The sequence below is a fragment of the Stegodyphus dumicola genome, chromosome 1, assembly GCF_044657685.1.
Source record: "Stegodyphus dumicola isolate Sdum_Otavi_A_Nest chromosome 1, ASM4465768v1".
Classification (NCBI taxonomy): domain Eukaryota; kingdom Metazoa; phylum Arthropoda; class Arachnida; order Araneae; family Eresidae; genus Stegodyphus; species Stegodyphus dumicola.
Window position 1 is genome coordinate 226,578,564 of NC_140768.1, and position 16,832 is coordinate 226,595,395.

A 16,832-nucleotide genomic window follows, 5' to 3' on the forward strand; every position below is an offset into this window, starting at 1 on the left:
CTGCTATTGTTAGAGGCTCAAAGTGAAATATGAACTGCTTAGTCCGGTCGTACGTCAAGATACAAATCCAACATTGTCTGACCCACACCCATCGAGTGACAAAGAAGTCAGGAAAGACCAGCTGGAATATGTTAGAGTTCAATTAAGAAGTTGAAAGACATTAAAATTCACTTAAATCCATAATTGAATTGCGGCTTCTAATACCGAAAGTTCAAAATGGATGATAGAAAAGCATTCCGATGGCAGCTGATACTTCTAAGATCCTAGATTCCAGATATCCATAAAGAACTACACAGCATCCCTCCAGGAGGCCACTTTGGAATAATAAAAAAACTTTGCATAGAGCACTTCTACCAGAGTAATGCAAGTGCTGATGGACAAAAGTGCTTCCAATCATGTAATGCCGGCGCAGTTCACAAAGGATTGAAGAAACACAGCCGAGGGAAGCTACAATGTTACAATGTAAAAGTGCTTTTTGAACATATCACTTCTGACATCCTGGGACATCTGCCACGAATGCTGATGACAACAAATACATCATCGTTGTCATTGATTACTTCACCATGTGGCCTATCCCTGTTCAAGGGGCTGTCATGGTAGCAGAGGTAATTACACAGCACTGGACTTTCAGGTTTGAAGTGCCATTTCAGTTACATTCCGATCAAGAAAGAAATTTTTACCTAGGCTGTAATTAAAAAACCCTGCAACCTACATGATATTGACAAAATGCAAACAACACCTTTACATCCCCAGTCAGATGGCATGGTTGAAAGGTTTAATCGAACCATTCTTAATAACCTCTCGCTGGTGGTTTCTATATACTAAAAGCACTGGGACAAGACGTTACCATTGTTCTTAATGGCCTATCACAGTGCTGTCCATGAGACTACTGGTTATTCCCCATGGCAGATGCTTTTCGGTCGTAACCTTCATCTGCCTTGTGATCTCTTGTTTGGTTGCCCTCCGGATACTCCTTCATCGCCTAAGAAGTATATCCAATATTTCCAGGCACCATGAGAAGTGATGAATAGTTTTTCACAAGAGCGAGTCAACCTTGCTACAAAGAAGATGAAGACTCAATATGACACGAGAGCTAGAGGACATTGATTCAACGAAGGTGACAAGGTGTGGCTGCAGAATCCGATTCGATGGAAAGAACTCTCTCTTAAAGTATAGTCACCTTTAATGGTATTACATTATCCTAAATAGGCTGAACAATGTCACTGTTCATATTCGTAAGTCACTGAATTCTAAGCCTAAAGTTGTTCATTACGACAGGCTAGCCGCTTAGTATGGCCGTAGTACATAATCTCTATAGTGTATATAATGTAAATAGTATACTAAGACCATGGTTCTATTTGTTTCTAAAGTAATTTTTGTGCACTCATTTATTTAGTATTTGATTTATTTTATGTTACTTACTGAAATTATTGTTAAAGTATTGTATTGATTTGCCTTAGTTGTAAGGCTTCCTGTTGAGAGACTGTACTACCCGGGACATGCAGTCCCTGTGAGAGGAGCTGTGTTACAAATTTTGTTTATAGACTCATTTATATTATGATTCTGGTGTAATTAATTATATGTGGAGTTGTATTTTTTTTGTATAATGCAATGTGGGAGATCTGGAGAGACATGCTGTGCCAGGAGAGTAGGAATGTAGGGGCGAGTCCGTCTAACATTGAGTAAATGGATGTCTCAGTGATTTTGCAAGATATTGCTGGGCTGTCAAAGTTTTTGGCAGTTAATTTTTTGGCAACATGTCTGGTCCCTGTATCACCATACTGGGTATTGCAATTGTGTAGATATGGTTGATCACTATATTGGCTGTAACCGTGGGTTCAACCTCGCATATCTTCCAATGGTTTCGAGAGGTGGAAAGTGCTGGAAGTGTCTCGGTGGCTGGGGAAGAGCATCTGCTCTCAGTTGTTGTGAGTTGTTAGTCCAAAAAGACTTTGGAGTATCGAAAGCTTTCCATTTTAGAAGCGTTTTGCTTTCTCTATGTTTAATGTTCTTAGTAGTCAGTGCTTTAATTGGGTACATATGGTTGATTCACTGTATTGGCTGTAACTGTAATTCAACCCTCATATTGCCTTCCAATAGTTTCGAAAGGCAGAAAGTGCTCAAAGTGTCTCAGCTGCCAGGCAAGGCCTATAGAGGGCCAGGGAGAGCTTCTGTCCTCAATTGTTGTTGTTGCTCTTGTTAGTTTATAGTGACTTCAAAGTATTGAAAGCTTCGCCTTTTGAATGCGCTTTGCTTGTGCTGTGTTTAATGTTCTTAGTAGATTTAAGAGTAACTACTGATTATACTTTGTGATACTGTGGACACCTGTATTTCTGTAGAATGTTCCAGAACTCTGAAGTGTTTCTTTTGATAAAGTAGATTTTATTAACCTTTCATCCGACCTGTGTGCATTCAATCTATTACGAATCATACACATGCAACAATATTTTAAATTCAGACATCTGCTATGTTTAATTATAGTAACAAAAAACAATTTATTGCATGTCTTGCCTTCAGATGGAAGCATTGCATCAAAAAACATGAGCTCACACTTATTCTAATGCCTTTCCTTAATTTTTTATAAGTGTCCAATAAACTTAATTTTTTGTAAGTCTCCAATAAACTATCACATTTTTTTTTTTTTTTTTTTTTTTGTTCTTCTCAGTAAGTTGATGACTAGATATATTTCAGTTCACATACATAATTTACTTCATAAGAATAAATAATACTTTGAACCTATTCGTGAATTACATCTACATGAAATGAGAATTTATCATTTGCAAGTTAGCGCAATTTATAAGAACACTATTTTAACTTCCACATAAATTCTAGGCTCAAGGAGAAAAAAATGTCAAACAAAGCACATTTATTACAGAAATAAATTTAAAAATTAAAATCTTACAATTTTGTTATAAACATAAAAATAGTTTTCATGGCTTATTTACGTTTTAATAGCATGAAACACATAATTATTATGTGGAATTAAAATACAAAATAAAATAATTAAACTTCTTATGTATACAAAATTCAACATGCTACAATTATTAAGAAACGAAACTGTAAAGAAATTTTTGCATTTTTTATTACTGTATTTATAGTACATTAGCACTAACATATGATTCAGAGAAGATTATGTAGAAAGTATACAACTATGAATGTGTTTTTGGTATTAAAAATTACGGTTAAAAAGGCTCCTAAGTACACATTTATTTAAATAATTATTTAATGAAACATTTAGAATACTGTAAACTAAAAGAATAAATTAAGGTGGTAATATCATACTTAGAACTAGCTGAAAGTGCTTCTCTCTCCTCATCACGAAAATCACTTCTTCCGTTTCTGGTAGTATGATCATCAAAAAAACTGTATTCTTCCACGGAATCGGACCAACTATTAGATCGATTCCTTTTCAATGCTGCCCCAACTATAAAGAATTTTTTCTTTTAATATTTATTATAATTTAACCTGAATGGCAAGACCACCATTATCCAATTATGATATTTTTTATTACTTGGTATACATTAGCTTATAATCTAAAATAATTTGTTTTCTTCACTACTGTAAATATTATCTTAATGAAAGGAACTTTAAAAAAGAATTAAACAGGTAGAAATTTATCTGTATTACCAAATATAAATTTAGCTAATAAATGTTTAAATTTAATTCATGAGCAGATTAAAAAAAATCATGCCACTTAGAAAGTTAAGGTATTTTTATAATTACTTATTTTAAACAAAAGAAAAATACACTTAGTGCAGGTATAAAAGATATCTCGTAAGAAATTGTAGATACCCATTTCTATAATCAAAGAAGGAACTAAATATAGAGGAGAATAAAATTTAAATAAAACTCTGATCTAATATATAACTTGGTTTCAGATCCATAGTTTGTTCATACTGAAATATGATACAGCACAGTACTCTAACTTTCGATCCACAAGTACCAATAATATTGACCAGATTATGGGTACGATTTGTTAAAATAAATATCTCCTTTGTAGAGAATGGCAGATGGGGTTCCAGCTTTATGGATTATGTGCAAGGATGTAATGTTTCAACATTTCTAGTATATATCATTTAGAATTTTGCAGATTTAAATATGAAATCAATCAAAGAAAGGGACAACTAATGCCTAAGAAGCCACGAAGAAAAAAAGATTGCATTGAAGGTTATTTCAGGTGCAATAGATTATACAGTCAAAAGACGTTAATCCGGACTCGTCGGGACTTCGGCGATTCCGGTTTATCGATTTTTCCTTTTATCATCAGTTTAAATCTGGTAAAATGGCATGAAGAAATTATAAAATTAAAAATATGAAACTGTAATTTATGAAATAAAGAACAATTATGATCTAAAGTGTATCAAAATTTACAAAAAAAAAAAAAAAAAAAAAAAAAAAAAAAAAAATGTTTTAGATTTTAAATTACGCCCAAAGGGGCATTTTTTAACATTTTGTGTGTTACCTTTCTTTATTAAATATCATGTTCCTCGCACTTAAACCATAAGATCCAGTGCAACAGCAATATCGCAAAATAGTTTTAAAACGAGCAAAATAGTTTTAAAACGCAAAATAGTTTTAGAATTTCCGATACAGAGACTCACGCGCTGGAGATAAAAATGTTTTTTCTGCACAACGTTGCCATTGCTCGCTTTGAAATCCTTGAGTTTGTTAATCAAAAATTCGTCAAAGTTTTAAAAAATAGGAAATCGATCATAAAACAAATTTCAAATTTCAAATTTGGTCTTCCACATGCTCATATTCGTTGGAGGATTACGTTATTCAAAATTCAATGACTCTATGTACCGTTGTTTTATCACAATACGAGAAATATGCATACATTTATGCAGATTTTTCATTATTTAATTTCTTCAAATATAATGCAGGACTCTAACATTTTGTGGCAACAAATTGAAAAGTGAACCGACATTTATGAGTCCGACGCAAAATGCCAAATCGAAACTAATAGTCCTTCGGGATTCAAATTCCTTTGGACTAAAAAACCTTAATATTTATTTGTTTATTTATTAAACATTTCTTTCAATGTAAGTTGTTTAAGTTGCTTTGTTTTTTATGTGATAATACATTCTCTTTAATTCTATAAACATACATAATTTCTTGTTCAGTTACAAAGTTCCTCTGTTCAAGTCCTATAATTGCTGTGTCGAGAATACCGACTAATTTGTCAATCAAAATTTTTTCATTTTCAATAACCTCTGTCACTTTCTTCGCTATCGGAAGCGAATTATAATGACGAGGCATTTGATTTAAATCATATCAAAGACGGAGTATATCGAAATGAAATACTACATTTAGTAAGCAATTATAAGCCAAATAAAATAAAAACATCTGCCTTGAAGATAAGGATAGTGCTGACAGATCAACTTCCAATTCATTGCGCACCCGCCCGCCACAGCGTTAAAGATAAACAAACATTAAAGTTTAGATAAACAAAGGATATGCCTTTATCCATTTTTTGCAGCAATTCCACTTTTTGTTTAATGGACTCCGAAACATACTTTTGCTTTGTAGATCCGTTACATATTAGTAAATATAAATCGGAAATTCTATTTGACATAATCGAAAGTTCAAGCTTACTTTTATAAAATTACTCTAACAGTCTGCAAAAAATAATAAGCCGGATCCAATTCAAAGATTAAGGAACAACGCAATCTGCTACATTAACTGAAATAGATAATTAGAGCTTAGCTTATACAGTCCGTTATACATTAAACGCACATTCGTAAACGTATTTTGCACACGCGCACATGCAAATTCGCAGCCATAAAGGGGTCTTACACACATGCATCAACGGGAAGCATGCGCGTAAGACCTTTACGGCTGCGAATTTTACGGCTGTAAGACCTTTACGGCTGCGCATGCGTCAATGCGACGCACGCGCAGAAAGTTTGTAGCTTTGAGGTCCGGATTATGGGTGTCAGAATTAACGACTTTTGACTGTACATGAAGTTGTCTATTTCATTATCATATGAACAAGGCTATCTCAGATGATAAATTACAGAAAGTGTGCTAAAATAATTCCAAACTAAAGAGGAGGGGGAAAAAAACTTGGAAGTGGATCAACAAAAAATTTTCAGACTTCAGAACATCTTAAGTTTTTTACAAAAAGAACTGTCTTTATGATTTATTAGCATTTTTTAATTGTATGCTCTCTCACATTGACTACTGTACAGATACGGTTTGATTCATTTCACTATTTGATAGCACAGACTGTTATGAAACTAACTGCAAGCACAAAAATAATTAAACAAAATCAAAGTTTCTTCTCACACAATCTTAACATATATTCTATGCATTGCCATCAAATGCATGAGTAGACATTACCTATCTGTATATGCTAGTAATGTCAGACCTCAAATTAAGTCAGCATTAGACTTATCAACAGAAAATAAATTCTAGATAACAATCATCTTACGTTACATTAGTATTAATGTATACATGTGTAATGTTTAATTCTGTGATTCATTTTTCAAGCTTCTGTTTTATTATACAGAGTATGGTAATTAACTGACACATAACTTTATAGTTTCTTGTTTTACAATCCACTTCTAATATGATTTCATTTTGGGATGTTTCAAAACCTGCAACGACCTATGGTCTGTGAATTCCATGTAACATATTTGAAGAACCCTCTACACATGAGGTTAGATATTCTTGATATAGAAAATGCTAAACATAAGCATAAATTTAATATTTATGGAACTTTTCAATTTATTATAAGAAATGTTTAAAAATATTATAATTAACTAGAAGACTCATACTATACTAGATCAAACTAAATTTTAAAATTAAAATATAAAACAAAATACAAGGGATTTACACAAAACATCTGTCAACAAATTTGATGCAAAGATGTTCTAATTATTCTTATACTGAACTGATTTGAAATATACACTTTTGCAAACAAACTGAAGCACCATAAAGGAAGTGGTTGTTTTTGATGAAATTGAATATGTGTATAGCTCATACACAGATGATAAAATAATTAAAAAATGAAGGTTATAGTGCCTATTCATGGCTCACAATTACTCACTGAGTGTTCAAATTAGTAGTTGGTTGAACCGGCCCTGGCGGCAATGCATGCTTGATTTTGTCAAGGCAAGGAGTGGTAGAGGTTCCTAATATCGTTCTGCCAGGCATTCATCAGTTGTCGCTCCAGATCTGTGATATTTTGTGGCGCCTGAATCTGGCGGCCTACTATGCCCCAGACATGCTCGATTGATGAAAGGTCTGGTGACCTTACTGGCCAGGGAAGAGTATCAACTGCACAGAGAGAGTCCAGAGCTATGCGAACAATACGTGGCCTGGCATTATCTTGTTGGAAAATGGCCCCAGGATGACGTGCCATGAAGAGTAATGCAACTGGCCGTAGGATGGTATCAACATATCACTGTGATGTTAAAGATGTGTGGAGGATGACCTGCTGTCATAAGAAATGGTGCGCCACACTATCACACCAGGGATTATGGCTGTATGCCTTTGTAAAACAAAGGCTGAATTGGACCTCTGGGTCCATCCTTTCCAGACACGAACACGGTGGTCATCTGCTTCAAGAGTGAAGCAGGATTCATCACTGAACACTATACAATGCCAGTCTGATGGCAGCCATGATGATCGGCTGCAACACCACTCCAGACGACTCCGCTGATGTTGTGGGATCAAAGGCAAACAACTTAAAGACCTCTGTGAGCGCAACCCACCTCAGATAAGCGCCATGAGATGGTAGACGGTACCTCGGGAGGTATAGACGTGGCTGTAGTGCGTTGAATAGTTGACAATGATACAGCTGGGGCGGTTTGGGCCTGGCGAACAATCATTCTATCTTGCCTCACAATTGTTCTCCTTGGCCTTTCAGAGCCTTCATTTCATAGGCAATTTCCTTGTAGCAACCATCGCTGCCAACATCTTTGCACAACAGTGTTTGTATGCTACCTATTGTTCAGTAGGACCACCCAGCTTCACGCAGCCCTACAATGCGACCACGTCCGAAGTTGTTTAGTTGTCTGTAAGGTTTTCAATATCATCGTAATAGCATCTTTAGTTGCTTCTTTACAGAATTACAATGGCAGCAACAAAAAACATAAATTTTCTGCCTCTGTTACTGGTTTTATACTTAGTGAATTGCGCACTAGAAATGACGCTATGATCGCAATTCCTGTTCAATTGCCTTGAAACTTTGATCATTTAAATGTTCAATCAAGATGTTTTTGCATACCAAATTTTGTCACGATCGCAAAAGTCCTTCTTGGTGGTTCGATGTTTTTGCAAAAGAGTGTACTTTCAAATTAAGTAGCTCAACTTAAATTTGAATGGGAACAATCTTACTTATTTATATTATTTTAGTCTTATCTTTATTTTAATTCTCACTGCATTCCCATTTACAATTCTATGATTCTTAATAACTTTTTGAAAATCAATCATATTTATACCATTGTTTTCCTCTTAAGAAATGGTAATGCTACAAAAATAATGAGATAAAAAGCAGATTCAAAAACATTAAATGTATTTTAAAAAAGGAAATATATCATTTTTATAACAGTACATGAATTTTACTGACATGATCTTAGTTCTCATGATAAAAAAAATTTTGTCTAAAATTATGAAGTATTTTCAAAGAACTTTCTAAAAACACTCCTTCCATTTGTTCTTCAGATGCATGCAAAACCCTGTATTTTTCTTCAACATTTGACTGCTGGCAGAGTTATACAAAAATCAATATTTTATTTTGTTGTAAATTAATCAAGCATTTGAGAATAAATAAATAAAATGTTTTCTAACTCATTTCTGGCAACCCTAAAAATGCCAAGACACACGGACGTCAAATACATCAACTATGTTAATCACATGATATTAATATATCCCATGATCCTCTTGTTCTTTAGATCTTATTAAGCTTCTATATGTGTTTCTGTTAACATTAATGTATCTACTGCTTATATTATTTTAGTTGCAGTTCAATAAATATGTTATTTGTAGTTAAATCTGCATCGTATTATTTGTGGATAAATCCCTCTCATCATAATCATCAATAGTTTCGGGGAGTCAACTGCTGCTACTGAGTGCACAAAAGGTAAGCTGATTTTGCTATCTTTGTTCTTCATTGATTATGAGACTGATATCGTTGTAAATCCCGAAACTAAAATTTAAACTGAGCATATAAACTTTCTGAAAGTGCTAAGTAAGAAGTAATAATGGCACAGTCAAGTCTTAAAGATTGTAAGCAAATAATGAAACTGAATTCCGAAAATTACGCTAATTGGAAATTCAAGATTCAAATGCTTTTAATACGTGATGAGTTAGATGATCTTCTTTATTCTCCCCCACCATCTAAACCTGATGATGAATTTTTAAAGAGGGATAAACAAGCACGAGCTATAATAAATCTATGCATTGATGACTCTCAGATTATTCATGTTAGTGATGAAACGACTACCGCCGGTACATGGCAGAAATTAAAGTCAGTTCATGAGCACTCAAATTTGAGTAGCAAATTATATCTTCTGAGAAAATTATATTCAATAAAAATGGCAGAACACGGCGATATGATCGCGCACATCACTCATATGATGTACTTGGTGGAAAGACTGAAAGCTATCGGTGAGAACATTCCAGATCAGAATGTAGCCGCACTTTTGTTAGTTTCGATTCCCGAATCGTACAATAATCTTATAACCGTCATTGAAGCTAGAGAGGAAATTCTTACAACTACAGATCTTGTAAAAACGAAACTCACTGATGAGTACAACAGAAGATTAGAACAACAAGCAGATAGAAGTTCTAATTCTTCAACCACATTTAAATCTGCAATAAATGCAAGAAATTATGATAATAATGAACAAAAGAAATTTTGTAGGGTTTTTATCTGCAGAGAACCCGTTGGCGCTTCGGGAAAGAACCTGTTGGCGCCGTTGCATTTTTACTCGCCAAGCTCGCGGTTCATCGACGATGATCTGAGCCATAAACGTGATATTTTGTAAACGTGATTTTTAGTGCATGTAAATTCAAGTTAGCAGATAAAACAATATATTAAGCATATTGTAGTAAAAATTCACAGATAATAAGCATGTAGATATAAAACTAATCGGTTAAACGTGATATACGAAAATTGTATTAAATTCAAGTTAGCACAGAAAAGAATATATTAAGCATATGAGCATTTATAACGGAAATAAAAATTCATTTAAAAATATAAATTAGTATTAATATACTGAAATTAACCGGTTAAACGCGATATACGAAAAAAATTTGTCTTAAATTCCAGTTAACACAGAAAACAATATATTCCTTACTCCAGCAGTGGTTTGCTAATTTTGATGACCATGGTGATGCATCAAACTATTCTGTCATCCTAGATAATCAATAATATTTTTTTATTTCAATTTAATCATCTATTTATGTTACACCTGCCATCCTCTGAAAGGTTATTGTTAGAAAAGCATTAATATATTATCTTGTTCAAATTTTACGCCATAAAAATTGATTCATTCTCAGAATTTTAGATGACAATAACCAATAATAAAAAATAAAAGGGTGTGTTACAAATCAGCATTCACCCCTCCTTTCATCCCGAACCGAGAACCGGCATCTATCTACGAAAATATTTGAATTTATTCGTTGTTAAAAAATTCAGAAAAAATAATAATAAATAAGAGAAGAATAATATAAATCTGCAAATGCGAACAAAGACAGTGATAATTCAACAAAATAAACGCAAGAGGAGTGTTTGCATACTTCGAACAAGGGAATAGGATATATCCGATGGGTTACCAGGTTTGAACTATTATCGCCAAAGTTGGCGATGTTTACATTTACCGAGTTCTTTGAGGAAGTGCTTCCATTTTGTACCTTTTGTAAACGCAGTGGTCATACTCGTGAGTGTTGTTATAAATTGAAAAACAAAAATAACGGTACTATTCCGTTTTGAGGACCGTAAAAAATTGCAGCGAAAATGTATGCGCAAAAGCGCCAAATCTAACAAACGCGCCCATTTAACAGAGCGCCAAATCTAGCGTATGCACTGATTTCAAATTGCGTAATTTTAGATAGTTCTATATTTCTTAAGACGCCATTGAAATACTAGTTTAATTTTTAAATCCTTTTTGATTTCAAATCCTTTTTTGATATCCTATAGATTTAACAATTTTGGAATTGCCCATGACGAAAAGTCTGCAATCCATGTACACATCGACCTATTTTCACTTTAAAAAAAAAAATCACAAAAATGGCACTGCGCACACCCTTGACTTTATCTATGTACACATCGGCCTATTTTCACTTAAAAAGTAAAAGAAAATTGATAAAAATTCAATTGTTTTTAACCTTGTAAAAATTGCCAAACAAATAAGTGGGCGATTCTGCACTTTACCAAGAATTTTTTCAAAGAAAAGGCATCATTCATTATAGAAAATTATGTTTGAACAACCAACAAGATGAAATTATGCTTTAGCGATAACTCGGTAGCGAAATAGCGATGCAGGAATCCGTTCAGTTATGTTTTGCTTTTTTTTATATAAATTATAAAAATGATCTGAAATAGTTATTTACTCTTATGCTTCCATTCAGTCAGGTTTAGCCTTTTTCATATAAATTATAATAATAAAAAAGTATTATATGAAATTAACCTTTTATCTAAATTAAAACAATAATCTTTAAATAGTTATTTACTATTATACTTCCTTTCTTGCGTTAGGGTTGCCGCAATTATTTTTGGCAGCACTGGCATCAACGATAGTTTGGCGATTTTTTACAGTCCTCAAAACGGAATAGTACCAAAATAACAATTCTCGTCCTGAAAACTCAAAATCCGAAAATCGCGTGACCAAACATGTCGGAAAATCGGACCGGCATTGCATGAGCGCAGACATTTCCGTTAAAGAAAGCTATAAATCCAGATGTCAAAAGTCATGTGTCAAAAACGATGCTTATAAAAAGGGTTTAATAATTAATCACGATGTTGCTCAGATCAAAATATAAATAAAAAGATTTTGTATGTCGATTCCCGCGCGAGCAGTCATCTAATAGGAGATAAAAGTTTGTTTACAGAACTGATATATGAGGATTCACAAGCAAAAATAATTTTAGCGGATGGAAAAATTTTATATTCGCAGGGCAGAGGATTTGTTGACCTTGATTTAGAAGATGAATATGGATTACAGAAAATTCGGTTGACTGACGTTTATTACGTTCCCGATTTAAAGAGCAACTTAATTTCTGTTAAGCAAATTGCTAATAAGGGATATTCTGTTACTTTCGAAAAAGAAAAGTGTTACGTAAAGAAGGATAGCCAAATAATTATGCGTGCGTATTCTGATGATAATAGTTTATATAAGATTTTAATAAAAAATTCAGAAAGCGCTAATTTTGCAGTTGAATGTAAAAATAAAAACTGCATACAAATATGGCATTCTAGGTTAGGTCATCGAAGTTATGATGCAATCAGACAATTAGTAAGAGAAAATCTTGCAGAAAGAATAAAATTAGATAATTGCAATCATAATGAAAACTGTTCAGAATGCATAAAGAATAAAATGCAGCAAATTCCTTATCCAAAAGCTGCTAGCGTTCGAGCAAGAAAACCACTGGAACTTATACACAGTGACATTTGCGGGCCTATGCCTACTCCAAGTATTGGTGGAAAACTTTATTTCGTAACATTTATTAATGACTTTATTAGATAGACTGTCATCTATTTACTCAATAAAAAGAGTGAAGTTCTTAGTAAATTAAAGGACTTTGTCGGTATAACAAGAAATAAATTTAGGAGAACCATACAGACTCTTCGAACCGATAACAATGGTGAATATACCAGCAAGGAAATGGAGGAATTTCTATCGGATAACGGCATCAAGCATCAACTAACTGTTCCCTTTTCGCCTCCTCAGAACGGTGTGAGCGAAAGAAAAAATAGAAGTCTTACTGAGATGACTAAGTGCCTGCTGTCCCAAGGCCGACATTCAGACAATTTTTGGGGTGAAGCTGTCAACACAGCAAATTACATCCAGAATCGCCTTCCAACCAGAGCTTGTGATAAGACTCCCTATGAATTATGGAGTGGAAGAAAACCTAATTTAGCTCATATGAAACAATTTGGTTGCATAGCCTATGCATATGTACATAAGGAAAACCGCAGAAAATTAGACCAAAAAGCAATTGAAGGAATTTTTGTCGGTTATGATCAACGATCAAAGGGGTACAGAATCTACACAGGTGAAAACTGTATAATTATAAGTAGAAGTGTAAAGTTTGTGGAAGAATTATCAGCGAATGAAAATGTTGAAATTTCTCTTCATCCAAAGGTTGAAGATGTTGAAAATGATGAAGAAACTGAAGAAAAACACAAAATTGTATCCAAAGAAGAGCCAAGACGATCAGAAAGAAAAACGAAGGGAATACCACCAGAACGTCTAGGATTTCTAACGAACACAATCAAAACCATACCTGAGAATTTTAAAGACTTAGATAAATTGAATTCTGAAGAAAAGGAAAAGTGGTTACTCGCAGTTGACGAAGAAATCAATTCCTTATCCCGAAATAAAACTTGGGAACTGGTTGATCTTCCTTTAGGAAAGAAACCTATTGGCTGTTGATGAATTTTCAATCTGAAAGAAAACGAAGATGGAACGATCATTCGTTACAAGGCGCGACTAGTTGCTAAAGGTTATAGTAAAAAATTTGGAACTGATTACGATCATACCTTTGCACCAGTAGTTCGACAGACAACTATCAGAACTTTTCTAGCTGTCGCAGCATATGGTAAAATGCATGTGAGGCATGTAGACGTTACTACAGCATTTCTGCACGGAAATTTAGAAGAAGAAATATACATGGAACAGCCAGAAGGCACTGTTCAACCCAGACAAGAAGAGAAAGTTTGTAGATTGAAAAAAGCTATTTATGGATTAAAGCAAGCTGCTAGAGCATGGAATAAAAAAGTTGAAGAAGTATTAAAGAATAGTAACTTCTCGCAAAGTACAGCAGACCCATGCTTATTTCTAAAGAAAGATGGAAATGACACGATAATGATTATTGTCTACGTCGACGATATTCTTATAGCATGCAAAAGCGAAGAAAAAATCAAAAGACTAATCAAATCTCTCAATGAATTCTTCAAAGCAAAAGATTTAGGAGAAATCAGAAACTAGTTAGGAATCAACATCAAAAGAGATGAAAACAAGTTTCTATTGAGTCAAAAATCAAAAATAGAAAAATTGAAGAAGATGTTTTGTCCAGATATCCACAAACCATCTTATACACCAATGGATACTTCTTATTCAAAGGAAGAGGACATCTCTCCACCAGTGGACAATACCAAGTACAGGCAAGCCATTGGAGCCTTATTATATATAGCCACTGTAACCAGACCGGACATTACTCTTGCAGTGAATATATTAAGCAGGAAAAATGAATCTCCAAGTGAGAAGGACTGGAAAGCAGTTCTAAGGGTGAGCAGTTCTAAGGGTGATTGAATACCTCAACTCTACGAAGGACATTTGCCTGAAAATTGACTCACCAACACTTTCCTGTTATACGGATGCTGACTATGCATCTGATTTAACCACTCGACGATCAACAGGTGGAAATTTATTTTTCTTAGGAAATAGCCCAATATTTTGGTCCACAAAGAGACAAAATTGTGTTTCCCTATCATCTATCGAATCCGAGCTTATTTCTGCAGCCACTGCTGCTCAAGAGCTCAAATGGATATTAGACCTCTTTAAAGATTTTGGAATAACTCAAAAACTACCCATTAAGATATTTGAGGACAATAAGTCCACAATAGCTCTTATAAAACGGGGGGAAATGAATACTAAGTTAAAGCATATTAATGTTAAATATATCTTTTTAAGGGAAATGGAAGAAAATAAAATAATCGAGATAACTTACTGCAATACGGATTCTATGATTGCAGATATTTTTACTAAGCCATTGCCCAAACCAAAATTTCTGAAATTAAGAAGTGAGCTAAATCTGATTTCCAATGTTACCCAAATGCATGATTAAAGGGGGGATTGTTGTAAATTAATCAAGCATTTGAGAATAAATAAATAAAATTTTTCTAACTCATTTCTGGCAACCCTAAAAATGCCAAGACATACGGGCATCAAATACGTCAACTATGTTAAACACGTGATATTAATATATCCCATGATCCTCTTGTTCTTTAGATCTTATTAAGCTTCTATATGTGTTTGTGTTAACATTAATGTATCTACTGCTTATATTATTTTAGTTGTAGTTCAATAAATATGTTATTTGTGTTTAAATCTGCATCGTATTATTTGTGGATAAATCCCTCTCATCATAATCATCAATAGTTTCGGAGACTCAACTGCTGCTACTGAGTGCACAAAAGGTAAGCTGATTTTGCTATCTTTATTCTTCATATTTTATATGAAGGTTCATTCAGAGCTGGAGTGGTAAGAGCAGTGAACATTGATAGTTCAGACTCAGGCTCATGTACTGGTTAACAGGTTGGCTACATAGGAATTTTTATGCTTTTTTACATATCCAACTTGAATACAAGCCAGTGTCCCTAAGAAAGTCATTCACAAAGGCATTCCCTCTTTCAGGCAGAGAGCACTTAATGTTATTATCTATTCCACTGAATTCTAAAAATCTAATAATTTTCATTTATGCAAATATTTAATAACAAATATTACTTAATACTAGTATGTTTTTAATTCTGTCTTTCACTTGTTTATATAACTTTTTTTAAATTAAATCGCAATTCTTACTTGGCTAAAAAAATCATCATATTAGATTTTTTCTCAATACCCAAAGCATAGCAAACAGAGTAAATTGAAGACCTATGAATTCATTATTGATAGCTAAGAAGAAAAACATGACTAGCAACATGACTATTTTTTATAGACAAAAAATTTTAACATGTCATTAATTAATTGGAAAAGAAGTAGCTACTGACAGCATATTTCCCAGAGAAAACTACTATAAAATTCAAGTTTTTAAAGGTAGAGAAAGAATGAGACTTACATCCAATAACATGAGCATTAAATAACTAGTCTATAATTATATAATAAATCAATAAAATTAAAATTTACAATAATCAGTCATTAAAGTAAATAATTATTTAAAATTACCAATATTCCAGACTTCAAAAGTATTATCTGCTGGTACCACTGTATGATAAGGTGAACCACCAGGCTTCAAAAGAAAAAAAAATTAAGTTATAAATAGTCAGATGAGAACTGCAAAACATCTAAATATACAATGCAAATAAATATAGCTAACGGAAAATTAAATTGCATAATTATATGATAATTCAGTACCTTAAAGCTACATAATATAAAATCTAGTAATAAAAATTTATGTGCAACTGAATGTATTGATTGTAATATAAAATCAAAAACACTTTTTGATAATAATATGCAATATTAAAAAATTTTTTAAAAATATAAAATCAAAAACACTTTTTGATAATAATATACAATATTAAAAAAATTTAGAAGATGCATTAAAACATGTTTAAAATATTTCATTATAAAATTACACAACAAAAACATTAGAATTATGTACATATTTCTATCTATATATTTTGCATTATGTGAAATCTATGACAATTATGGCTCAAAAATTATATAATTCAAATTTTCTTTTTTTTTAATTCAGTTATTTTGTAATGAAAAAAATTAAAAAAAAGAAAGCAGGTAAAAATCCTTATTGCAATAATAAAAAACACAAACATACAGAAACCACCTATCTTGAATCAAATAATTTATTTTAATTATCCATAAACACATAAAAGTTTCCAACAGTAAAGTTCATGTTTTAGATTAATCAGAATTATGGATCTTATC

General features: G+C 32.9%; 1 protein-coding gene across 4 annotated transcripts in view; it reads right to left on the minus strand.

Annotated features, from left to right (window-relative positions):
* Window positions 1-16,832, minus strand: part of Wdr59 (WD repeat domain 59) — a 112,955-nt gene that overhangs the window by 18,933 nt on the left and 77,190 nt on the right. For all 4 annotated transcript variants that reach the window (XR_015043764.1, XM_085826162.1, XM_085826153.1 and 1 more), the window contains 2 exons: window positions 16,116-16,179; window positions 3,283-3,424 (listed from right to left, as the gene is read on the minus strand). Coding sequence is in view for 3 of the 4 variants with exons in the window: in XM_085826162.1 (XP_085682288.1) it covers window positions 3,283-3,424; window positions 16,116-16,179 (206 nt within the window). In the remaining variant the exon portion in view is untranslated. The remainder of the gene's footprint in view (window positions 1-3,282; window positions 3,425-16,115; window positions 16,180-16,832) is intronic.